The sequence below is a fragment of the Pelodiscus sinensis genome, chromosome 14 (genome assembly GCF_052426305.1).
Source record: "Pelodiscus sinensis isolate ZL-2025 chromosome 14, ASM5242630v1, whole genome shotgun sequence".
NCBI lineage: Eukaryota > Metazoa > Chordata > Testudines > Trionychidae > Pelodiscus > Pelodiscus sinensis.
Genome location: NC_143065.1, coordinates 45,265,965 through 45,291,245, shown reverse-complemented (window position 1 = coordinate 45,291,245; position 25,281 = coordinate 45,265,965). Strand labels below are relative to the sequence as shown.

Genomic DNA, 25,281 nt, shown 5'->3' with positions numbered 1-25,281 from the left:
GTGCACCCAGCACACTGCTAAATCTGCCCACACAGCCATCAACCCCTGGATATTTAATATCTTAAGGGATTTACATTTACTTGTGTCAAACACAGCTCGGTGCCAGGTTTAACTGGCGGGCTTCATTTTTTAATATTTATTGAAAATATTGAAAAGATGAAGCACATACACCTGTGTAGGCGAGGCTTAGAGACCATCAACATCAATTAAAGTCTCCCCAGGATTTCAAGTCTTGTAACCTTTAAAAAATAGAGATTAGATGAGGGGAGGCTGCACACAACCACACTCATCCATGGGTATGGACTTTACAGTCACAGAATTTTGCACCTGTGCTTGTGAATGGCCAAACCAGCAGTCCCCAGGTCCCTACAACTTATTATCTAACTGATCTCACATTTGTGTTGGTTAATATATGAACACTCTGATCATAGCTCACCCCATGTTCAAAATCTGAATATTCTTAATCCAATGAACGTGAAAATAATAACAAAAGCAGAAGTCTAGCGGGGGTGGGCCTGACGTGGGTGGGCCATGACACACTTATTTTTCATCCAGGTCCACCCTGCTCGGGCATAGGGGCTGACACACCTGCGCCTGGACTAGGGTGCTGGTCTGACCTCACTCTGCTAGCACCCCAGCCAGCATGCGGGGGTTTTACCACCCCAATCATTACCCACCCACCAGAAGGTGGGGCCACCCCAGCGGGCCCTTCTGGTTAGCCACTGAGAAGCACAGATATATTGTAAGAGCAAAGGGGTTCCACCGGTTGAACATAAAGTTTTCAATTTTTCAGGCTTGACTGGGAATTAAAGCCATTGGACTCTGAGGCACTAGTAGGGGTTTGTGCCTGAAACTGGGAACTCTTCAGCAGCCTGAAACCTGGCCCTGCTGGGATGGTGCTATAGGTCGGTCTGCACAGACAGAAGGTGAATCAGAATCGAATTGTTCACAGGTGGGTCCTAGTTTCATGCACCCTGCTGTCCAGAAGGAGAGTTTGCAGGCGGATTAATTTTTTAAAAGAAAGCTGCTTCCTTGTGTTTTGAAGAAGAGAGAAGAGGAAAGCCATCGCTTGCCGGTTGGTTTTAAACACAGGCAGCAGGGCAGCTTCAACAGTAAAACATGGAACAAAATTCCTCAAAGAGGTTTCCGTGGTAGTCTGTCGCTTTAAAAACAACAAGCAGCCCTGTGGCACCTTAGGCTGTGTCCAGACTCCATGCCTCCGTCGACGGAGGCATGTAGATTAGCCAGATCGGAAGAGGGAAATGAAGCCGCGATTAAAATAATCGCGGCTTCATTTAAATTTAAATGGCTGCCCCGATCTGCCGATCAGCTGTTTGTCGGCAGATCGGGAGAGTCTGGACGCGATGCCCCGACAAAGAAGCCTTTCTTCATCGACACAGGTAAACCTGGTTTCACGAGGCTTACCTGTGTCGATGAAGAAAGGCTTCTTTGTCGGGGCATCGCGTCCAGACTCCCCCGATCTGCCGACAAACAGCTGATCGGCAGATCGGGGCAGCCATTTAAATTTAAATGAAGCCGCGATTATTTTAATCGCGGCTTCATTTCCCTCTTCCGATCTGGCTAATCTACATGCCTCCGTCGACGGAGGCATGGAGTCTGGACACAGCCTTAGAGACTAGGAAACACAATATAGCATCATGAGCTTTCGTGGGCACAAAACAGCTTTGTCTCCACATTTTGGCACAAGTGTGGCAGCGGTTTAAGTGAATTGCTTGTTCTTAGGAGGCCTATTGGTGGCTGGGCATGGTGTGGACACAATCCACTGAAACAACAGGGAGATTAACGGGGCTCCTCTCCCAAAGTGCCTTTGTGGAAGCTGCATGAACATCCCACACCTTGGCCACCCATCCCTTCCCAGTGCCCATTCTATGCCCAGTGGCATGCTGAGGTCCAGGTTGCAGCTGGCCACAAGGGGGCGTTTGCAGGGGATCCCTTGCAAAAATGCAGGAGACAGACACTGGTAGCAGTAATCCAGAAATCCCTTTAAGCCCTGTTAAATCCTTTGCCTAAAGCCTCACATTGAGAGAAGCTGCATGAGAGAGGCATACTGTCAACTGTAGTACCAAACAACTCAAGCTTCCAAGAGCCCGGCTAGCTCAGTCGGTAGAGCATGGGACTCTTAATCCCAGGGTCGTGGGTTCGAGCCCCACGTTGGGCGCAACCTTTTTCCCCTATACTCCCAGAAGAACGTTTTTCCATGCAGCTCCCTAGACTCCCCCAGGATCGCGTGGGGTCCTGGGCTGGCTTGCTAGGCGTCTAAGAGCAACGCGGACTCCCCAGGCTCGGGCAGGGGGATGCAAGCGAAGGGCCGCTGGCCGGGGAGGAGGAGTGATGGGAGAAGCACACGGAAGGGGCTCAGGCTGCAAAGGCTACAGGGCGCGGGGGAGGGCCCGACACAGGCCTGTGCCTTGTGCAGGGAAGTGCAGCGCGCAGCCCTCTGCTCCGAGCCAAGGCCGGGCGCTGGGCACAGCTGGCCACGGGACGCCCTGGCCGGGCAGAGCGCACGTGGCGCTGCAGGGAAGCCTGGGGCCGGCCCCGCCCAGGACTACAAGTCCCGGCATGCCCGCGGCGGCGGGAGCATGCGCAGAGGCGCGGGGCTGGGCGCTATAATGCGGTGGCGCTGGCGCGGCCCCGCCGGCAGGGGAGGGGTGGGGAGGCGGGCGAGGCTCTTATAAATGGCGCCCAAGCAGGACCCCAAGCCCAAATTCCAGGAGGGTGAGTGCGGCCGGCGGGGCGGCCTGGAGCGGGGGGAGGAGGGGGGGGCTGTTGTTGGAGCGCGGGCTATTGGGGGGGGAGAGTGGGGGGGCTGGGGGGGAGGATAGATGGGAGATGGATGGATGGGGGAGGAGGCTGGCTGTTGGGGGGGATGTGAGGGGGGGCTACTGTTGGAGCGCGGGCTGTTGGGGGGCTGGGGAAGGCGTGCAGGGGGCTGTGGGAGGGTGGGGGAGGATGGGTAGGGGGGTGGCTGGCTGTTGGTGGGGGAGGGGAGCTGGGGGCTATTGTTGGGATGGGGGATGGGTGGGTGTGGGGGGTTGTTGGGGGGGCTGCGGAGCATTGTTGGAGCGTGGGTGAGGAGTTTCTTTTGGTGGGGGATGGGAGCTGGGGACTGTTGGGGTGGGGGGTACTGGTGGGGCTGGGGGTGCCATGGGAGGCGGGCTGGGAATGGGGCTGGGAGGCTGGAGAGGTGCAGGGGATGCTGGCTGGGCTGGGGGTGACAGGGTGTTGGGGTAGTGGGGACTGGGAAGCTGATTCTGTGGCCAATCCATGCTCCAGTAGTTACAAAGCTCTGGGGTGTGGACCAGAAAAAAGGCCCTTTTTAATCTTCCAGCTTCAGTCCCTCCCCCCTATCTCTGCAGTGGGGGAGCGGAGGGCTAAAAGGAAGAGATGGTTCTTTGAAAAAAGGCAAAACAACCTCCTCACCCAGTTGCTTGTAGGTGAAACCACTGTCACTATCTGTGCTTCACACAGCTTGTGTGCACTGTGTGTCTGAGAGAGTGGTTTGTGGGCTGCAGGGTTGAAACACGGCCTACGAGGTCAGTTATGACCCATGGAGATGATGTATCCTGGCAGGTTGTGGTGAAACAGAATGGCCTTTCAGTTTAGATCTAGGTGCATGGTTCCCTGCTGGAAGCCATCTCCTCCAGCTACTCGATTGGTAGCTGCAATATAGGTACTCCATTTTACAGAGGGCTTGCAGCTTCTTGGCAGTCTTTCAATGAGGCCCTCAGTTAAGCAAATTTGGACTCCCTTGTGTGGTACCTGAGGGGCAGAGGGCTTTTAGGATGTTCCAGCTCCCTTGCGTGCAGAGAATTAGGAAATGGCAGTGGTTTCTCTTAGATAATTCTCTTGTTTTTTTTCCATACTTCTCAATGCTCTCAGCTCACCCAGGAGACTCAGGACTTGTTCCTTTGTTTAGAGTGTGCTTGACTTTTGTCTTTTTCATCGGTGTGTGTCAAAGCATTCTGATAGATATCAGTGGGCATTGAAGCCATTGAAAGATTTTTTTTATCAAGTTGGACTGTCAAGATTTTCCTTTCTTGAGGTTGAGAAGTATGTTTACTTCATTACTTAAATTATTTTTATAAGATCGCCCAGTTGGAGATCTTGTATCTTGTCTTGTGACATAGTCTTTATTAAGTATGGCTTAAGGATATTGTAAACTACAGTATGCTGATTATTGTGGTGATGTGCAACACTGTTATAACTATGGTGATCTCTGTTCATAACAACCCCCCCTTTTTTAGACATAATATTTTAGGGCATGACTTGACTACAGAATTAAGTTGACCTTATTTACGTCGGCATCCAGCAGTTGCAGTAATTACATCACTTGTGTGTGTCTGGTTTCTTCTGTCAGTCGTGTGTGCGCTCACCAGGAGCACTCGTACTGATTGTACTATCAGTGTGGGGCATTGTGGGATGACTTCTGGAAGCCAGTAATAGTCACTATAAGCAATGCACTGCTGATGCTACATCCATGAGAAGCATAGTTAGGCCAATGCAGAGTGAAATGCCCTGCTGTGTTACCTTATGTTGTCTAGATTAGGGCAAAATTTTAGTGTAAACATGTGCATAGGCTGCCATAAGCTGCCGTGCATTGAGATAATGGTAATGCAGACCAGGCCTTAATTCTCATCAAGCTGAAACATGACATACACTTTTCATGAAAGATGCAACTTACTCAATAAAATCTGCTTTTAAAATAGGTGGTGTTTTTTAGAATAGACAAATGACAACTGTAGGGGTAATATTTAAATATGTAATTTGAAAGACTAATGGGTGTTTTGAATGTACATGTTGAATTGTACTCGTAGATATGGGAAGTGGTATTGTTTGTGCTGATGTGACTTTCTGGTGTAGTGTGTAATATGCCAGTTGGTTTTTTATTTTAGCTTTAGAGAAGCTGACAGCAAGTGGTCTTTAAAAATTTCCCCTGGATTTAGCAGTATGTATTTGCTTATTTAAAAAAAAACAGATTTAACTTGCAAAGTTGTCTTTTGCCTTGTATCTTGTCCATTCTGGATCTGGATCCAGCAGATGGCATTTGATTGAAACCCTTCAGAAGTCAATGGAAAGATTTCCCTGGGAGTCAGACCAGGTCCTTAATGAATAATACATTAGAATTCACCTTACACATGTAAAACTACTGCAGCATTAAGCATTGAAGCCCCAATCCTTGCAACTTGTGTTTTGTTGTTGTTTTTTGCTTACCCATTCACATCCCTATGCCAGATAACTGGTTAACCGTTACCCAGGAGTGGCCAGCCATGGATGGAGGGCTGCTCCAGCCCCATGGGGCTGCCAGCTCTGGGAGTCGTCAGCCTCTCATGGGGTTGGGAGGGGCAGCTGGGGGGGAGCAGCTGCTTTCGGCCCAGCACAAGGCTGCCAACTCCTAGCTTGCGTGGCCTGGGAGCCAGCAGCCCTCTCCACCTCCTCCTGACTGCTGCTTCCAGCCCCAGACAAGGCTCCCCACTCCTAGCCCCTGCAGCCTGGGAGCCAGCAGCCCAGAGTGGGACCAGAAGTAGCTGGGCTGGAGTAGCCCCTGCACATGGTGTGGGGGGGTCACTCCAGCCTGCCCCCGTTTAATCAGTTAACTGGTTAAATGCTAAATTTAACCAGTTAACTAATTAAATGGGTTTTTTTCATTCCTAATCTGGAGCCCCATGGAAGCCAAGATTGTGCCATGTGGGCAGAAGAACTTGCAGGCTCGGGGATAGCTCTAGCTTAGGAGCTAGGAGCAGCATTGCTAAGCAACAAAAACACTTGGCATAGTTAGGTATTCAAGAATATTGACAAAGCATGTCTGGTTATCTTTTCAGAGCTGTTTAGACCCTAGTGTGCTCCAGTCAAAAATGTCTGACTTTAGGAAAACTGAATGCAGGGGTCCCCTGTAGTGCACCTTGTGGGTATGTACTATAGACATACAATTCAGAATTGTTTTGATTTAAGTTGGCGTGGGGAAGACTCCTGTAAACTTCTTTCTAATGTGTTTTCTTTGAGTATGAGTGTAGGTGATGGGGAGAAGGTTTTTGTCAGTCTTTGATTTCTCAGTAGTGAGGAGTCCTGCAGAAATAGTGCCACAGAATATTCTTGTTGTATTTATGTAAAGAGTCTAACTCTCCTTAAACTTAGGCAGCTCATTTTTCAGAGCAAATAAACAAGGCATGTTTTCTAGTGGTGTTAACAAGCAATGCAAAATAGTCGTGAAATAGTGTAGTCATTTTAAGTAGGTGTTTTGCATGCTGAGTAACTGGCTTTAAATTAAACAGAAAACCTTTTAAAATAAGTTGGTATTTCCACTGTGCAAAAAATATTGCCTAGAAATATCAAACCGGTTTTGGTAAGCTGCTTTCATACAGATGTTCTCTTGACATAATTTTGCACAGCAAACTATTTTATCTTGGATTTGCTGTCTTGTCAATGTATCTCTTTTTCTGACCCATTTTGAGCACGAAATCCTGCTGGTTATTTGTGGAGTTCACTGTAAATCTGTTTTATCCTACCACTTTACTGAATAAGGGAATAAATTATTAATTGGAAAAGTGACTTAGTAAATGTATCACTAAATATTTGGTGCAGTATTAAACCAGCTTATTTTGTAGGCATAGAGTAAGGAAAGCTAGAAATGCCCTTCTTGCAAAAAGAAGGGATTATTGGTTTCTCAAGCAGTGGACTGTATCCCCTGTAAGGCTGTGTTTCTCAAACTGTGGGTCCCGACCCCCCAGGGGGGGTCACGGTATCACACAGTTTGAGAGAACCCCTGCTGTAAGGTATTGGTAAAGCTTAATTATTTTGGTATACAGGGTGCAATCTTTGTTATAAGAACTGAGGGAAGATGTTTCCTCTTGTACAGTACTGCCTTCTGTTAGATAAATTAGACTTCCGCTTTGTAAACAACTGCAGAATAAGGATTTTATAGCAGCTGAAATCCTGATCAAAAGTGAAACAACTACTTCCCCCTCAATGCCCTCATTCAGCTGCATGCTTTTCTTTGGGGACGGGAAGTAGTTGACGTCATTATAGTCAGTTTTCTTTAGACAATAGAGGTGTCAGGTCCTTGGTTTCCTCAAGGAAAAGGACAAACTCTTATTTAAATAAGTCTTTTGTTCCATAACTTGGAAACAAGACAGTAGCATGGCTGTGTAAGAGAGCATGTTCCCTTTCAACATATGAAACAGCCCTTTGAAATCTGTAAGGCTGAGATGTTTCTGCTGTGCTATTTACTGCTTGTACATTCAGGTTGAAACTCAGTCCACTCCTGTAGAGCCAGAGTGCTGAGGCTAGGCAGGAAGAATCCAGCTCAGAACCCGGTGTAACACTGCTGTACAGTTTCCTCACAGCCGTTGCCTCAGATTGTAGCCTGGATTAGAGGGCTGTGAACCGTTTGTATCCATTCTATGTCGGCATCAGTAGGTGGTTGGGGCAGCCCAGGATATTCCATACAGTGTGGCTTCCAGTGCCAGCCAGTGCAGGAGTTGCACAGAAGTGGTTGTGGGGCACAGGCGGTACACAACCCCCTTGTGTGGCTGCTCATTTAAGTGTGGGGTTTAAATGGTGCAGGGCGCTTTGAGCTTACTCACTGCTTGTCTTCAAAAAGCACCTGCTTAAAAATGGAAGAGATGGCCTTTGGAATGCTTTGTCGCTTGACAAGTGTGTAGGCATAAGCTGCCTCTGGATCACCTCTTAGCACAGCACTCTTAATGGTGTTTGACTTCCTGTGTTCTTTTGTAAAATGCATGTCTTTGTGTGCAGCATTGTTCATTAATATGACTAATCAGATGGCTGTTTGCAAACTTTTCCAGGTGAACGAGTGCTGTGTTTTCATGGACCTCTCCTTTATGAAGCAAAGGTATGTCTGGGTTCTCATTTTTGAGATGGTGGCAAAAAACATTTGCATAAAGAACACAAGAGTTTAATGGATTACAGTAGTCTATTGACTAAGCACTAGATAGGATTATGTCAAGAATTCAAGATAAACTGACAAGAAAATATTATAAACTTTTTTTTTGTAAAACTGTAGGTTTCTTACAAACTGTAAAGTACATTTGTAGGTTATGGATGTTCATTAAAAACTTGCGTAAAGGTATAATAGAGGTAGGAAGCGGGGGATTTGAAGCAGTATACTGACACGGTCAGTGGAATTGTGCATGCATGTAAAACCACCATATGTGAAATGGAATATATGTCATGTAGACTCCTAGAATTCTGCAATTTCTAAGTATGCGTTCAGATTCTAAGGAACATATTTTATGTTAATGCATACATATAACATTGAAAGTTGGTTTGGGTTCCAGTTTGGCCTCCTTGTTCATCATGAATGCCATCTCTTAATACTTTAATCCGTCATTAGTTAGGTAAGACACTGAATTGTCTCAAGCCACTGAAGTGCTCTCTGAGTTTATCATCTTTCCAGTCAGATCCATTTCTAAGAAGTTTTCTAGGTTCTAAGATTGTGTGTAAATCAGTGCAGTTACTGCACTTGTGTTGAGATTATTTCCACGAGCCTTTAACGGCCCCCAAAGGGAGTAATAAGTGGAGTAGCTCATGCCTTATTATTTTGTCCTCCAAGAGGCCTAACTTCAGACACCAATTTCAGATGCCATGCTTTTCTTGTTCACTAGCTAGGAGTTTAAAATAATCCTGAAGTTAGATCAGGAAGCTTGGTTTTGCTTGGCTCATCCATTCTGTCTCCTTTTTGCACCTTTTCTCTAGTCACACTTCATAGCCTACTTCACGAAAGCTCATGATACCATTTACATGTTTTGTTACTCTCTAAGGTGTAACAAGACTATTTGTTTAAGTTTTTCCAGTTACAGACTAACTCGGCTACCCCTCTTAATCTTGAACTGTACATTAATGGCTTTAATAGAGGAACATACACAATGCTTCATACGCAAGTCTTTCAGTATGCTAGTTGATTTTTGAAACCGTTTGGGTTAAGTGTCTTCACCTGATGCAATCGTGCAGTGTTTTCTGAGTATTAAAGTTTTGTCCTTGAACCCCTTTCTTCTGGCTAGAACAATTTTCCTCTTGAAAGAAGAAGGCATGTAGGTTGGGGGATTATGTAGAAGTTTTCTTGGGATACTTAGTTTTCCGGGTAGGCCTAAGCACAAACTGATGCGTTAATTAGTTTATCAGTGATTTTTTTTTTCCCCAATTAACCTTTACTATAGGATGGACTTGATTGGGAATGGGGTTGGCAAAGAGAGTGTTTACAAGTGTCCCAGATTCTATTTATGCCATTTAGAAGTGATCACCGTAATGCATTTTCAAGGGTACTTCTCCAACAATGAGACTTCGATTTGTTGTTCAGAGTGCATCTCATACAGCTTAGACACAATCTTGATTCACTTTAAGTATTGGGCTCACTCACCCTAACCGAGTGCAATGGGTGCAAAGATTAAAGCAGTACGATTTTTGTAACTTGTTGTGTTACTTAGTGTGTTCCTTCCCTTCTCCTGGCACTTGACGATGGGCTCCATTTGAGTGTGTGCCTCCAGGCCCAGATGGCCTCCTGTGGCTGAGCTCTGCCTGACCCAGCGGAGGAGAGCGGGGAGGGCAGGGAGAATCATTCTGGCTTTCTAACTTGAGGGCCAATCTCTGTGGCCACCAGTCCAAGCTCCTCTGTCAATTTGATCATCTCTTAGGCTGCTCCTTCTGATGCCACTGCTGTGTGGTCTCTTGTGCATCTCACACAAGCCAGAGCATGGTCAGTGTATTTCTTCACTCCTATGCTGCGCCATGCATCCCCTCTGCAGAGGTGAGGTGGGCTGGTGCAAGAACAGTCTCTGCTGGCTCTGTGCCTGAGGGGGAATTCCCTAACGTAGGGTGGGCAATCATTTTTGGCAAGGGGCCACACCAAGATTTTGGAAAGTGGTCAAGGGCTGCACTATTCTGTGGAGGAGATGCAGGGTTTAGGATGGCGGTTGGGTGCAGAAGGGAGCATGGGGTAAGGGAATGGGGTGCAGGAGACAGTGTAGGGTCTGAGAGGGAGTTTGGACAAAGGAGGGGGTTGTGATCTGGGTTGGGGATTGGGGTGTAGGGTCAGGGAGGAGGTATGGCTGCAGGAGAGGATTTTGACCTGGGGGGGCCAAGGCTGGGAGGGAGCTGTGACCTGGGAAAAGGGGGTGCAGACTGCAGAGGGTGTGGGTGGTGACTTGGGGCGGAGATATGGGGTACAGGGTCTGGGAGGGTGAGTGCAGGAGAGGATTCTGGCCTGGGGGAGGAGTGTGGGAAGGGTACAGGGTCTGGGAGGGAGTTGTTGCCTGGGGCGGGGGGTGCAGAGTGTTTGGATGGTGACCTGGGGGAGGTAGTTGGGGTGCAGGAGGGGCAGGGGTGCCAGAGGCAGACTCTGGCTCGGAGGCATGAACCCAAGTCTGCAGCCCCCCCCCCCCCCCCCCCCAAGCAGGCTGGGCTCCCTGCTTGCTGCAGCCCCGCTTGAAATTGCAGGCTACTCCCTCCACGTGGCGCTCAGCTCTGGGAGGGCAAAGTGATTTGCATTGCTCCCATTCCCCAAGCCACTCTCTCAGCTCCTCTTGATTGGTTGTTTCCAGCCAATAGGAGCTGAGAGATTGGCTGGGGTCAGTTCCTGTTGGACAGTTGTTCTAGCCAATAGGAGCTGAGGATTGGGCTGGGGGCAGGGAGACAGCACAAAGCTTCCCCTACCTTGCAGAGCAGAGAGCCACACCGACTGTACTGTAAACCATGCAGCTGCGTGTCTGAGAGTCCTGGCAGCATGGTCTGTGGGCCAGATCTGGTGGCTTGATGGGCTGGATCCGGCCCCTGGGCCGCCTTTTGCCCAGCTCTACCCTAATGCAAGAGTAATCGCTGCTGCCCACTTAGAGCCAGCATCTGACCACTCTGTGGTGCGGGAGAGGCACAAAAGTTGCGTCTTAAGGGAGAATTTAGTCTCTAGTGGCTTATGGCAGATAGTGTCCTTGATTTCCTTTCCTTTCCTCCTCTCCATCTCCTTTTGTCTTCTAGCTTATCTTTCTGTGCTCGTCTGTCTCCCTAGATAAGACAACTGGGAGTATAGAAGAAATGATATTTTTTTCCATAATTGAAACTAAAGCAGTCTGTTGGCATACAAGGTACACTTGGTAAAGAGAATACCGTGGTCCCCAAAATTTGCCCTTCTGATTTACTTGAACCTTCTTTACCTTTTTCATTTTAATCTGTGTTTTTTCACTTACATGGTTTGTCTAATTCTCTTGGATTAATGTTTGTTTTTAAATTAGTAGGCTTGGGTAACTTGCACCCAAGAGTCCTAAAAGAGCTGGCTGAGGCAGTCTCTGGCCCACTGATTATAATTTTTTAATAAATCTTGGAATACAAGGGAAATTCCAGACGTATGTTAATGTTGTGCCCGTATTCAAAAAAGAGCAAGCTGGCTGATACGGGCAAAATGGAATTTAATGAATAAAGGCTAAGAACATGATGCCAGTCCCCAAAGTTTAATGGGGAAAAACAATTCTCTAAACCTGATTTCATTCTTTGGGAAGATTTCAGGCTTGATTGATAAAGATAACGGTGCAGATGTAATATACTTTGCCTTTTGTTAAGGTATTTGACTTAGTACCACAGAACACTTTGATTAAAAAAAAATTAAGCACTATAAAATATCACTAGAGTATATGTTAGAAGAATTAACTGGTTAAATGGCGCACATCAAAATAGTTGTCAATGGGAAATCAGCAAATGGAGGTATTTTCAAGGGATCCTGCAGTGATTGATACTAGGGATGTTAAGGACTAGTCACTGTCTGATGAGCAAATGCTTATCGGCTAGTCAGTTGACTAGTTGATTCTTCTCCCCCCCGCCCCCCCGATTGCTGCCTCTATTAGAGGCAGGGGAGGGGGAGGGGAAGGAGTATGTCAAAGCTGGGGAACATCTGTACAGTGCTGCCACTCTGAAATGCCAAGGAGGCATTCAAAGGGGCAGTGCCGCACAGCTGAGCCCGGGACTCCCTGGGCTGGAGACCCTTGTACGTTTCAAAGCTGGCACGCCGCTTGCAGCCTGGAGTCAGCAGGCGTCAGCAGGCTGCACGCGGAGTTCCGCATTCCTCCTTTGAAATGTACAAGAGCCCCAGTGGGAATGCGGAAGTGCCTATCGACTAGTCGAGTAGTCAATGGAATTTCCATCTAGTCAATTAACCGTTACTTAACATCCTTAATTAATACTAGGTTCAACATGACTACCTTTTTTCCAGGAGCCATGTGGAAGTAAATATAAATCCCCTCTGATAAGTCAGTGAATGACACACAGTTCACTTCCCCACTGTGGGGTGGGAGTGTGACAGAGTAGCCCCAGTAACATGGGTATCAGCAGAGTCATGAGTTAGCTATGCCAAGTATGAGCCTACCTGAAACCCATGAGTATCAACGCAGTGAAACTGGGTCACTGCTGCTCATGGTCCCGCAACAACGCTGCCAGTAATACTCTAGCTAGTGCAAGTATGTGTGTGTATCCAGGACAACTGATCTCCATGTAGATATCACTAAAGATTGGTGGAGTGGTTGAAGACAGGATGTTCGTATGGAGTGTTCAGAATGGGAATTGGTTATCTGGACCCATTCCAACAAAATGTGTGTTGGTTTTTTTTAAACTAGCAATGGGAATGGTTAGCAACACTCTTACCAAGTGTTGCTTACTAGTTACAGTTAATGAGCAACCCGGCTGGGCGGGAGCAGCCCCTGTCCACGGTGAGGGGGAGGCTGGGCCTACCATGCCATAGGTGAAGGACCACTCCAGCCCAGTCAGGCTGGAGTGGCCCTTTGCTCACCTCTATTGAAATGATTAATGTTTAAGCAGTTAACTGATTAAACAGGATTTTACATCCCTATTTTTAACACTGCCAAATTTAAGGTCATGTTTAGGAGCAGGGATTGCAGGCCATACCACCCACATAGACTATCCTGGAAAGCAGGGTCTCCGCAAAGAGTTCAGGGGTCGTAGTGGCCAAGCAATTCAACACAAGCTCCTGTTGTGATACTACGATAAAGGCGTAATGAGGTACTTGGAACGTGGAGTAGGGAAGTGATTTTTACCTCTGTGTATGATATTGGTGAAACTGGTTCTAGCTAGAATAATAGAACAGTTCTTCTGACATTTTTTTTTTTAAAGGCTGGTGGGGGCGTGAGCGGAGGAAAGAATCACCAAAGTGATTCAAGAATATGCCTCAGTGAGAAACTTAGAGCTCGATCTGTTTAGTTTATCCAAAAAGTTTGAGATCACTTGAGGAAACACTGGGTCCTAAAGATGTCTTTAATCTAATGGAGAAAGGCAGAACTGGAACTTAAGGCTGGAAGCTGAAGCCAGACACATTCAAACCAGAAGTAGGGGACAAATTTTTAACAGTGAGGGTGATGCACTGTTGGAACAAGCTAACGGGGGAAGTGATGGATTCTCTGTCTCAGTATCTTCAAATCAAGACTGGGTGCCTTTCTGGAAGGACACTTTAGCTAAACACAAGTTATTGGGTTTGGTACGGGATCAATGGGTGAAATGTAATGGCCAGCAATATGCAGGAGGTCAGACTCGATGCTCTAAAGGCCCATTCTGATCTTAGTCAAGGAATCTGTAAACAGTGTGGTGGTCTGATGAAGCAACTTATTTTGTTTTACTGCTTATGCTCATTTTCTGTTTGCCTCTGTGTACTCTAACTTCTAACTGGGTAACTACAATTTATCTTTGCCTTGATTAGATAGTCAAGGCTTTGAATGTTTCTTGTAGGTTGCCGTAGTCTAGTATAGTGAGAATAAGCTAAACTTTGTTTATCCTTTCATCAGAAATTCTTAAGCCTGAAAAGTACCTATTGCAAGCAATTACTGCTGACCAGAGCGCTTGCTTTGTGGTTGCAAAAATCCAAAATAACATTTCCTTTACTTTTGATAAGTCATCTCCTGTGATTAACTTCCTCCTCTGCAAGACAGGGGTCTTCATAGAGCCCTGTGCCAATATAAAATTGGTCTCTACATCTGCAGAAATGATCTGCAGATATCTACATCTGGGATGCAAACACCTGTGGATATAAAGCAGATATCTGCACATTTCCTGGGTTCTGGATACAAAATTTATATCTGCATCTGTATCAGCAGAAATAAGCTGAAGATACGCACGGATATCTGCAGCTTTGCAAGGGTCTAGGTATGCATGTGAAGAATTAGACGGAGTCATTTGCTATGTACACCTGGCTTCTGGTTAGCCATCCAGAAATCACTGAAGAGGCTAAAGTGACCTGCTCCTTGTCTTCTAATCAGCTGCATGTTCTCTTGCTCGCCTCTGGATGGAAGTTAAGCCCTTCAAAAACATCTGGGTAGCTTAGTGGGCATTAGTTGTTCTGCCTCTATACTTTTTTTTGTAACTGAAGCAAAGCCAGTAATAATGTGCATCTCTTGCTGAACAATTTCTTGTCAGTAGTGGCATTGCTGCCGAGTACTTCAGTGGCTTGCCCAGGAATCTTTGAATTTAGACTGAAAGCTTTTAACCCATCTTCCAGAGATGATTTTTTTTTTTTGTTCAAATCATATTGTTGACCCAACTTTCTTCTTTGTTTCAGTGTGTAAAGGTTGCCATAAAGGACAAACAAGTGAAATACTTTATACATTACAGTGGTTGGAATAAAAAGTAAGTAATAAGTCTCTGAAAACAAGACTTAATTTTCCTTTGATTACCCCAGCTGGTGTTAGCTTAATGGACTGACACTACCAAGCGTAAGTCAATTGAAAATGTTTCATTAGCACAGAAATTAACATGAGTTTAAGTCCATGTATTGCAGCAAAGCCTAACTATTTAAGCATGGAATAACACAAGGCTAATGTTGCTCAACTAATAATTTAGTTTTAAAAGTATATTTCCTTTGGTGCATCAGTTGGATCATTAAACTAGCTCCAAGTGCCACTAGGTTGCCCTGTTACAGCAGTCGAGTGCACAGCCTACCCATTTTGAAAAAGGTTTCTAGCTTTGAAAACATAGGATTTCAGTAAGCTTTTGTTGTATAGTGGGATATGGAACTATTCCAGTTTATTGAACAGTGGAACAATATTTTCTCTAGTCAGCCTCCATCTGTTCTATTTTTGTAGCCAAATGCTAGGACAAGTGGTGCAAAGAGGAGTAGGGTTAGGTGAAGGGGGGAGGAGAAGGGTTGCGCTCAGAATAGATGAGATGAAGTGCTGAAGTTCTGATAGGTAAGTCTTTCAGTCTCTCCTGCACCATCTGCCTGTTGGGTGGCAACATGCTTGAGGTTGGGGTGAAATAAAGTTGTAGTAAAGCTGCTGATGAGGTTTTCCTTCTTGTAAATGAGATTTTTGAATTTTCTCCTCTCAAGAATTAAAACTTCTGTTTCATGGCTCTAAAGATGAAAAGGCCGTCAAAGCATTTTGCTTTTGGAATGGCAAGTATACTTGAGTTTTTTTGGGTGATGTATAAGGGTTGAGAACAGTATATGTTCTGATTACAAGTTATCTTGGTCACTAACTTTCTGTAAACAGCCCTGATGCAGCATCTACAGGGCTGCTTGCAGGTTACCATGTGTTCTAATTTTCAAAAGGCATATACAGGTTGAACCTCTCTAGTCCGGCACCCTCAGGATCTGACTGGTGCTAATCAGAAAATTTGCTGGACCACAGAAGATCAATATCGTCTAGCAGCATCACCAACACTTCCCTTGCTTGCTGGGCTCTGAGAAGAGAGTGAGGGGTCAATTAGGGCTAAATAACCACACAGAACATGGAGAGCCAGGACTGGTGGCTGTAAACAAACTTTGAGACTGCAGGAAACTTGGCCATACCCGTAAGTGGACATCTGGCTAGCTAAAATCATGCCAGACCATGGATGTTGCTGGACCAGAGAGTGCTGGACTAGAGAGCTTCATCGGTACTACTCTGCTGTCAGTTTTATGGCTGAGTTTCAAGTTTAACTATGTTCTGCAGTCTAACACTGAGTGTGGAGCAGTAAGTAGTTGTTTTTCCTTAGCAGCTGATGGAATATGAAAACTTGACAATTTTTCAAAGAGTCCTTTTGGTTTGTGTGAACATGACTGCCATATACTCTGTAAAAGACCTTGTGTGGGACACGAAGCTTAATTTGTGTTTTGTCACTGTAGCGCTGCTGAATTAATGCTGACTCTTATGGATCAGTTACAATCCATTCTCTTTGGTGTAATGGTGGGTACCATTGGCTGTGTCAGATGATTTTCTCTTGTCTTTTTTCCACCTGCACTAACTGTTTGCCTTTGATTATTTTCTTGCTTTTCCAAGCTTCCAATTATCTACATTAAAAGTGGCATTGCTGCAACATCTAGACAACTGGGACTGTATGGCTTTTTAATTTGACTTCATAATTAAGTTATGGTTCTCTAACACATGAGTCTTAAACTTCTTAATTTCCAGTGGTTTTTTTACAAGTCTTGGTAGTAAGTAGTTTTCACATCCTATATAGTATAATACATTCAGGGAGTTGTACAGTGTTCTTCTCTTGAGGGTTTTTGACAACATAAACTTTGGGAGCAAAGATCAAGTGGCTTAAATACTTCACCAAGGCCCTCATCTTAAATATATAACCTCTAATATATATATACAGTTGGGTGTGTTATTTTTGTTTTCTGTTATACTTGCACACTAAACTTACTGTAAGAATCTCAAGACTTAAAGTGAACTTTGGCATTCTAAGCTTGACAACTTTTGCAATGAGATCATTACTTCACCATGAAATGCAAGGTTGAGAATCTCTAATTTACAAAGCTCTGTATGTTACATAAACGTTTTTATAAACATACAACTTGAGATTTCGGAAAAGATGTACATAATTTCATATGGCCATTTTAATGTTTCTAACTTAAAATCTTTTGTCAAATTGCTGAAAAATTATCCACTGTTTGTCAAAGTGGCATTTGCTTGCTTACAATGGCAATTTCTCCAACACATGTTTATATTAAATTATTTACCTTCAGATTTTTCAAGTGTTCATGCCATCTTGGTTTCCTTTACAGAGAGAAATCAGAGCTCTTCTTTTTACAGTAAGATCTTATTGCTGAATTTGTTCACATATAAAATATGTTGGAATAGATACAGTAAATTTATCTTGCTGCATAACTTAGTTATGTCTGCAGATTTTCCATGTTATAGCATGTGTAGCCCTTTGTTTTTAAAAAAAATTACTTAAAAATATTAAAGTGCCCTTCTCTTAAGATTGGGAGTCTGTTTCCCAATTGGCAATCTGCAGGAAAGACTGAAGATTTCACTTTGCCCTAGACAAATCAGTGGGAATGCATTTTTATCTGATAACTTACACTTTCTGTCGTGCCAGTTCATGGCTTATCACAGAAGCAAAAGTTCAGTCTCAAATCCTGTGAACTCTTTTAATTAATTATTGGGAACAGATTTTAATTTTGCAATGTTTGCAAATGGTGGTTTGATTTTTCAGCTGGGATGAATGGGTTCCAGAAAGCAGAGTGCTCAAATACGTGGACACGAATCTGCAGAAACAGAAGGAACTTCAAAAGGCCAATCAGTAAGTATTTTGTGGTATACTGATTTGACTTACCATTATGTCTTTTTATAGTGCTTCAGCCCAATAAATAAATCTCCCTGGGAATATTTATTAATTTTAAATGTATTATTATCCTCTTCCCCTGTTTTGTTTGTTTGAGGGGTGTGTGTGGGGGGGGGGGGGAATCATGGGGCTGCCTCAGATTTATAGCATGTACGTGTCCTTATTATAACCTTGTGGTCAAATGGCCTGGCCCTTGACTTCCATATACCTTTTAATCAAAACCTAAAGTATGAGAATTTTAAGTTGCAAGGAAAAGTGTAAAGGAGGTTTGAACAAAGGAGATTTCTTGTATCTCAAATTTGCATTCTGAAAATAAAACAGATCTTTCTAATTGAGCTCATGGTATATATTATGATGTAAAATAGTAATGCACTCTTACAAAAAGTTAGCCTTTAGTAAGAGAGCTCTAAATATATTGATCCTTATGAATGCTTTTTTGTATTGCTCTAGAAAAAGTGGCCCCTTAAGAATACAAATATTTCTAGTAAGCACACTTCTGAAGCCACTCCAGTGCATTTCTCACAATTCTGGGGGGAGGGGAGGGAAGGTTGAGTGTCCACGTGTAGGTAAAATACTGTGATGTGATATACTTGTAAGTAGTGGGAGCCCCCCCCCCCCCCTCTGCATCATGAAGGAGGCTCCCTCAGTGTCTGTTCTCTTTATACGCATTCATTGCATGTTGTCTCAATGTTTGCATGATCTGTTACCTTTGCAGCAAAATCATATTTCTGAATTTGTTTTTAAAGGGAACAGTATGCAGAGGGCAAGATGAGAGGTGCTGCTCCGGGCAAGAAGACATCTGGACTGCAACAGAAAAATGTTGAAGTGTAAGAAGCTTTTTTAAAACAAATTCTTTGCTTATCAAGTCATTTCACTTATTTTCACTTATATTCACTACTCTTGTGAAGTTCCAGAGTAGATTTTAAAATGCAAAATCTTTGTTTAAAATTGAGCGAAATGTTAGTTTATAAACATGGATTGTTTCTGTTGTGGCAATGTGCTTGTCTATACAGCAAAAGTACTCTGTCAGCATTAAGTAATGCAAAATTCCCATGTTGCTGAAAGTAAATGACTGGTTGCACTTAGGCTTTTAAATTTTGCTCCAGTCATTATATTCCTCTAAAATTATTGAACAAGATCCTTATGAGGGCACATCACATCTTACATTGTAGCTCTTGATGAAATTGATAATTCCCCGTGGAATGGCAAAATCAACCCTGGTCACGCAAAGAGTACACCTAGACTTGCTTTCACTTTCTAAAGAAGATATGCAAATTTGGCAGTAATTTGCATATCTTCTGATGGCTTTTTTGAAAGTTTTTCTAAAAAAGCAAGCAGTTTAGACACGGTTCCTTCAAAAAATTTTTTCGGAAGAATCGAGTCTAAACCTGCTTGCTTTTTTGAAAAAGCTATCTGAAGAAGATATGCATATTACCGCCAAATTCGCATATCCTCTTTTGAAAGTGAAAGCAAGTCTAGACTTACTCAAACAGCGATAGAATCTTTGAGCACAGAGATGTAGCTCTGAAGAATAAATGTCATATTGTCTTCATGCAGTTTATTAAAACACTCTGTAGGAGGCAAATAAAACTTTGTAATATTCTGCCATTCATGAAACACTAGCCTATTTACCACAAGTATTTGTTGCATCTTTTTGAAACTGTTCTGTTTGGACAAACATAATGCAAGTATGTCTGGGTCTTAAAACAAAATGGCTTTGCATGTTAAAATGGTAAGCTTAAGAGACCCATACCAAGTATTCGTTAGAAGACAAATGTATTTTCACACGTAATCAACAGACCTTCAGTCCCATTCGTAGGGTTCAGTGACTAGGCTTGTGGCCTTACCTAGATTCAGTTACATCCAGTGACTTAATGTTGGAATGAATCAGCAAGACTCAAATCCACCATGTATGACTGAATATTTTATTTCAGAAGCTAGAGGGTTTGCTTAATTTTTCCAGGTGGGTTCAGTGCTAAATAATAGTGTTCAAAATATATGCTCCTAGCTTGCTCTGCTTTTCGGTCTTAGTCAAGAGATGGCTGGCTAAATTTTGACCCATTACCTTTAAAAAAGGCATTTGGTGGTAACTTCAAATCTCTTTTAGGCACTGTAGCATTCTTTTGCTGGTGGCTATTTTTTTAGTATTATGAAATAGGAGACAAATCACACTCATATTTGGACTTCAAAAGTTTTTATGGAGACACCTTTTAGTGTCATGCCATTAAAAGGTAGAGTAATAGACTTGAACTGACAGGAGCTAGTTTCTATTGGAGAGCCTAGAGCAGGGGTGGGCAATAATTTGAAAAAGGGGGACATGCCACAAATTTCTGAAATAGCCCTGAGCTGCTGTGGAAGGCATGGGGCCAGGAGACTTCTTGTGCGCCCCCACCCACAGACCCTGATTGGCATGGGGGTTAGAGTGGTGAAGTCTTTGCCCCCCATCCTGATGCCTAGAGAGAATTGCCAGCTGTTCTAAAACAGCCGATTCCCTCTGATGCTGTGCACCCCGGTGGGGAGGAGGCTTCATGCATACTCCCCTGTCCCCAGGTCTCAATTGGCCTGGGGGTGGGAGAGCGGATCCATTGGCTTAGCAGGCCGGATCCGGCCCACAGAAGCCACTTTGCCCACCCCTGGCCAAGCGCAGTCGTTTCTAAGGACATTAAAGCTGGTTACGAGTACAGTTGTGCTTCTGTGTTGCTGTGACCATAACAGGGTAATGGCGACTGTTCTCATGCATAATCTCAAAAGCCTTGATGTATCAAGTTCTGACTTTTTTCCACCTAATATGTGTGGCATGTAACACCCCCCAATGGTGACTGTAGGTCCCAGGTCCTGTTAGCCTTACTCATGTGAGCAGTCCCAGTTGAACCCCCTAAAGATTTAACTCTCTCTCAAAATAAACTAATTCAAAGCTGCTACCATAACCCTGTCACCTTTAATTATAAGGGCACACCAGAAACACCACTCCGGAGTGGGCTCTTCTCTGACAGAGGCTCAGTCTTACTGCATAATTGAAAACTCTCCTTTCAAGCCCTCCTTGTACTTCCCAGTTGAAACAGCATTTGCAAATAGGGGTGTGTCTTCCCCTGTTGCCACTAGAACAGAAACTGGGGTTGTTGGTGTCCCATAGTAACTGGGACGCTCATTGTAAGTGGGCTACCTCACTTCCTGCCCCTTCCTGATATGCGTCTCACGTCTGGGTGCTGGACACTTCTTTAATGATGCATCTTCAGATCATTAAGTGGAATCTGTGGGAAGGGAAGATGTTGGGGGAGGGAGGTGGTGTTTTATACAAGCATTCATCTTATGGTATTAAAGGTACCTTTATCATACGGTCCCATGTGCCTCTTGCACTGAACTTGCTTCTCTGACTCTTTCACTTACGCCAGAACCATTGGTGCTTCCTCCTCAGTTAGCAGCATGGATGTACCACTGCTGCCTTTACCAGCAGAAACTCATCCTGTCCTCGCCTCCTGACTGAGCCTGAGGAAGGAAAGTCACTTGAACAATATCCCAGCAGGGCACCTGGGACTGTGTGGCAGATATTTGCAGAGCGCTGGGCCTCAGACCACTTAAGCCAGAAAGTGAAGATTGCAAATAGATCCTCTCCAATGGCACGACTAGACTAAGGGTTTTTTCTTCTAAAGAAGCCGTCCCTGGCATTTGAAAAAAGAAGGGGCTTTGCAGATACATAGTGTGGTTAGTTGGGAGGGAGAGAAATTGATCTAACCACATTTTTAAAGGGGTACCACTGTAAATTAGTTAGGCCTCAGAATTTACCTTCTATAGCATCCTTGGAGGATGCCTGTAATATAAAAAGACACATTTTTAATTAAAAAAGAAACAAATTTGACTCTTCAGTGTCCTAAACAATCTTAGAAAGAAAATAATAGTATAAATGTGTATCCTCCTCCAGGGATGCAGAAGGTGTTTAACATCCTCTAAGAGGTACATTTTGAAGCTTCAATAGACTCTCTTAAAGGCTAACTATCAGGTCTGACACTCTGTCCTTAACTCAACCCCCATTGTGCCTAGATTTTTCAGACGAGATGGAGCGCATACTGTTTGCTGTTTGGAGACCCCTACAATATCGACGCGGTGAGTTAAGGATGGATTGTCACACCAGGATTCTCATCCTGAAATCCAAACTTCCTTTCTTTTGTAGATTTCTTTTATAAGCTCTTAAAGTCTTAAGTCGCAGTAATGTACGGTGCTGGTGATAACACATAAGTAACAACTGTGGAAGTAACTCTTACTTTGACAACATCTCCATCAAGTGCAGCTGCTTCTTAAAATTCTCTTTACTTTGCCCATACAGACTTTTAGCTCTTACCTACTTCAAAACATGGGCATAGTGCCAATTGAAAGTGTACAGTCCTGTGCGACATGCACTCCTCAGTGAGATTTCAGTGCATCCATTTAAAAAGGAATTGCAGACACTTAACTTTTAAGGCTTCCATTGATTTATTTTTGTTAGAAACTGGTGATTTTTAGAAGGCTAGTCTGTCTGCTACCCATCTACCAAAAGGTGAAGTCCTAGTCTCACTGAGATCAATGACAAAAGTCTTATGACATCTGTAGGGCCAAGTTCTGGCTTTTGCTCATAGATGGTGTTGTGAATGTAAGGTTTGAGTCTCATGTAACTATGGATTTGGGAACATCCAAATTACTTATACTGTGCCGTGCTATAGTTTAAATATTGGAAAGCATGCTCAGGGCATACAGTAATTTTTAACCAAATAAAATGATTTGTAATGTGCAAGTTGTATTAATAGTACAGATTTTTTTATGATGCTGCTGCTTTCTCATGGGAGGAATGTCATACAAGCATGGTTGGCTATCAAGAGCCACAGGCTTGATGTTTTCTAGAGATAAACTTCTCTACTTTTCTCTGCAAAATTGCAGGCTTCTGGCTACTGTTGCTGGACTCTTCATGTGTTCTGCCCTCCTGGCGTGGCTGACTTATCTACAAACATTTTCACTTATAATACCTCCCTTGCAGTCAAAAGGCAGCCAGTGCTTTGGGATCTGTGGAAACACATGCTGTACTTTTTAGGGAATCGGAACACAAAAGCCAGCCGCTAACCTGTCCGAAATCAGGAAATGAAAATCTTGTGGGTCTTCATAAATCACATGATTTGCTGGGGCTCTGGCCGGAAGTGCTACCAAGGCGACTGCCTTAACAATTTTAGTAAGCTGGGAATTGGAATTTGTTTGCATTTTTTTCGTCCCTTTGATAGAACATTCAGGCTTTGGCTCCACCCATCCTTTGAAACGTGTATGTTTCAGGTGTCCGCTTGTGGCAAAATGAGATAAAGCTGCATGTATAATGGAACTCAGTTCCCTAGGATGTGAAGTTATTTTTAACTTTCATGGCATCACCTAATGCTACAGCAAGAACTTGTATACTAATAAATTCAACTTGGGCTGCCTTTTAACAGAGCGCTTTGGTCATGTATCCGTTCTTTGTTCTGAAAGCTCACATGGTCGGAAGCAGTTCTTGGTGTGTATGCTTCAAGTTGTTTGAAAGCTGGCATTTCTGGGTTTTGAGTGGCTGGCAAGTCATCTTATTGCCATATGGTATAATTTGTTCCAGTGGCAGGGTGGGAGCACAGCATGAGGTTGTGAAGTGAAACACTTTTAATGTGAGTGTTTGAAAATGAAACCTTACTTTGATATCTTTCTGTTATCAAGACTTAGTTTAGTTCTAGAAGATAGGAGCCGTTCAAACGTTTTTGCCCAGTGCTAGATAAAAATAGAACATTCCCATTAAAACTGAATCTTAAAACACTGGCTTCAGTTGAAAACCAAACATCACTAAAAGACTCTCCAACTTTCTGGATGGTCACTAAAATGGCATTTTCCTTTCAGTCTTTTGGTGACAGTGAAGTTCACTTATTGTACTGCTTTTAAACAGCGGCCTTGTTCAGGTTTGGTGGCTTGCATTTCAGTGTAGTGAAGTTTAGCATATATATGGAGTTTGAAAAATACTTTGGGATATTTCAGGATGAAAGATGCTGAGCAAATGTCGAATTGGACACTGCCGTTCCATGCTACTTCATCAGTGACATTAAACCTGTTACTCTATAGCTGAAGGCACAAAACAGTTTTTTCTATTCATAATAAACCTTTTACTAAGGTGTCTTGTTTCATTTACTATCTATAACAAGAATTACTGTAGCTTTTATACAGTATATATGAATATTTCAAAAGACTGGCTGTCACAGAAAACTGAAACAGTTGATTTTTAAAAAGCTAACCTTTGCTAGGTTAGAGTGAACTATCTCTGTAGGAGGTCTTGGGTGTCATGCTTTTTCTTTAGTAGTTCCCTGATGCACTGGCTCTGTTCATTACACTTTGTAAGCAGTCACTGCAACCTAATACAGAGCAATAGCTTTGAAATTTAGCAATCTCAAAAGAGATGGGAGAGCACAAGGCATCTGCATTATACTGTATATATTAATAGTGCAAAAAAAGAACAGCACCAGACCTAGGAGGGTTATTTCTTCTGACAAATTGCAGTGGTTCTTAAAGTACTTCAGTTTATCTTGTTTAATTATCCCAAGAGCTCCGGTTCTTTTATGTATTAGAAAGATCCCCCTTGGCCTCTACTTTTAGTTGGTGTGTTTGTGTTCTGGTTAGAATACATTCAACCTGTCTGTTTCTGTTTCATTTATAGTCGTGGGTATTCTCCCCACACAGGCGGAGTACTGGCACAGAGAGAATGACCCCCTATTCCCCCCCAGCCTGTTTGTGGCTGCATTTCTGTGGGAAGTGAAGTGTTGAATTGCCTTTACCCCCTTCCCGCCCCCCCAGACATCTGCAAAACACTTGGATATATTTTATGCACCTCATAGTCTTATTATGCCTTCTTCCCTAACATCTGCCAGTTGTGTGCTGACACAGCTTGTCCTGTTACTCAGCTAGTGCCTGGTCACATACAGGGTCAGTTCAGAAGCTGCCCTGGGTTTTTTACGCACAGTATGGAACTATCTCAACCCCATGGTTTAGTGTATGGAATTCTATTTGTTGTTCCTAACTTTACAAAGAACATGACCCAAGCAGCTACGACAGACTAGGCTTGCGTGACCCAATAAAAATGATCTGGCCTAAATCCTGGTATTAATACTAGAACGCTGCCCTTGAAGACGACAGGCAAGTATTTGTGATGGAACTGTGCATAAGGTCTTATTTAAGCCTGTGTCCAGAAAGTTTGAATCAGTGACCAGGCCTAGCAGATGCATTTAGTTACTGTTCCTGGGGAGCCAAGCCATAATAATTAGTGGGGATGCTCCCTCCCCCTAGCCTCTGCTTGAACCAGTGCCAATACAAAAAGCAATGAAAAGGCAGGGTAGTCACACAGGTGCTAGGATTAAGGAAACACCCCAGGCCTTGTTCCCATGCAGAGATGGGACTGACCTTTCCATTACCATAAAAAATGAAGAACGAGATTCCAAAGCAGGAATGGCACTGAACTCTGGGACACGAAAAGCACTGCCTGATGGGAAATCTCTGTACCACATACGGATGAATTCATACCTGCACAGGCCCAGATCGGTATGTCAGACCAATTTTAGTAATCCTCTTGGTATCCCAAATACTGAAACTGCCCAACCGCACTATGGACTCCCCAGAAGGAACCCCACTCGTAGCCAGGAATGATCAGTTTCTAGTATCTAGCCTAAACAAAGCAACTTTAGAATACGC

General features: G+C 43.9%; 1 protein-coding gene and 1 non-coding gene across 7 annotated transcripts in view; both read left to right on the top strand.

Annotated features, from left to right (window-relative positions):
- The first annotated feature begins 2,106 nt into the window (after positions 1–2,106).
- TRNAK-CUU (transfer RNA lysine (anticodon CUU)) lies at positions 2,107–2,179 on the top strand. The gene has a single exon. It is a non-coding gene; the product is annotated as a tRNA-Lys (tRNA).
- Positions 2,180–2,599: 420 nt separating this feature from the next.
- MORF4L1 (mortality factor 4 like 1) overlaps positions 2,600–25,281 on the top strand; it is a 41,456-nt gene continuing 18,774 nt past the window's right edge. The window contains exons 1-7 of one of the 6 annotated variants that reach the window (XM_075896805.2): positions 2,600–2,736; positions 7,824–7,870; positions 14,579–14,646; positions 17,009–17,035; positions 17,443–17,529; positions 18,318–18,398; positions 21,610–21,672. In XM_075896805.2, coding sequence (XP_075752920.1) covers positions 2,697–2,736; positions 7,824–7,870; positions 14,579–14,646; positions 17,009–17,035; positions 17,443–17,529; positions 18,318–18,398; positions 21,610–21,672 — 413 coding nt within the window. In that variant the 5' untranslated portion in view covers positions 2,600–2,696. Of the gene's footprint in view, positions 2,737–5,881; positions 5,928–7,823; positions 7,871–14,578; positions 14,647–17,008; positions 17,036–17,442; positions 17,530–18,317; positions 18,399–21,609; positions 21,673–25,281 lie in introns of those variants that run through there. The other 5 variants (XM_075896806.2, XM_075896807.2, XM_075896809.2 and 2 more) reach the window with 5 other exon arrangements.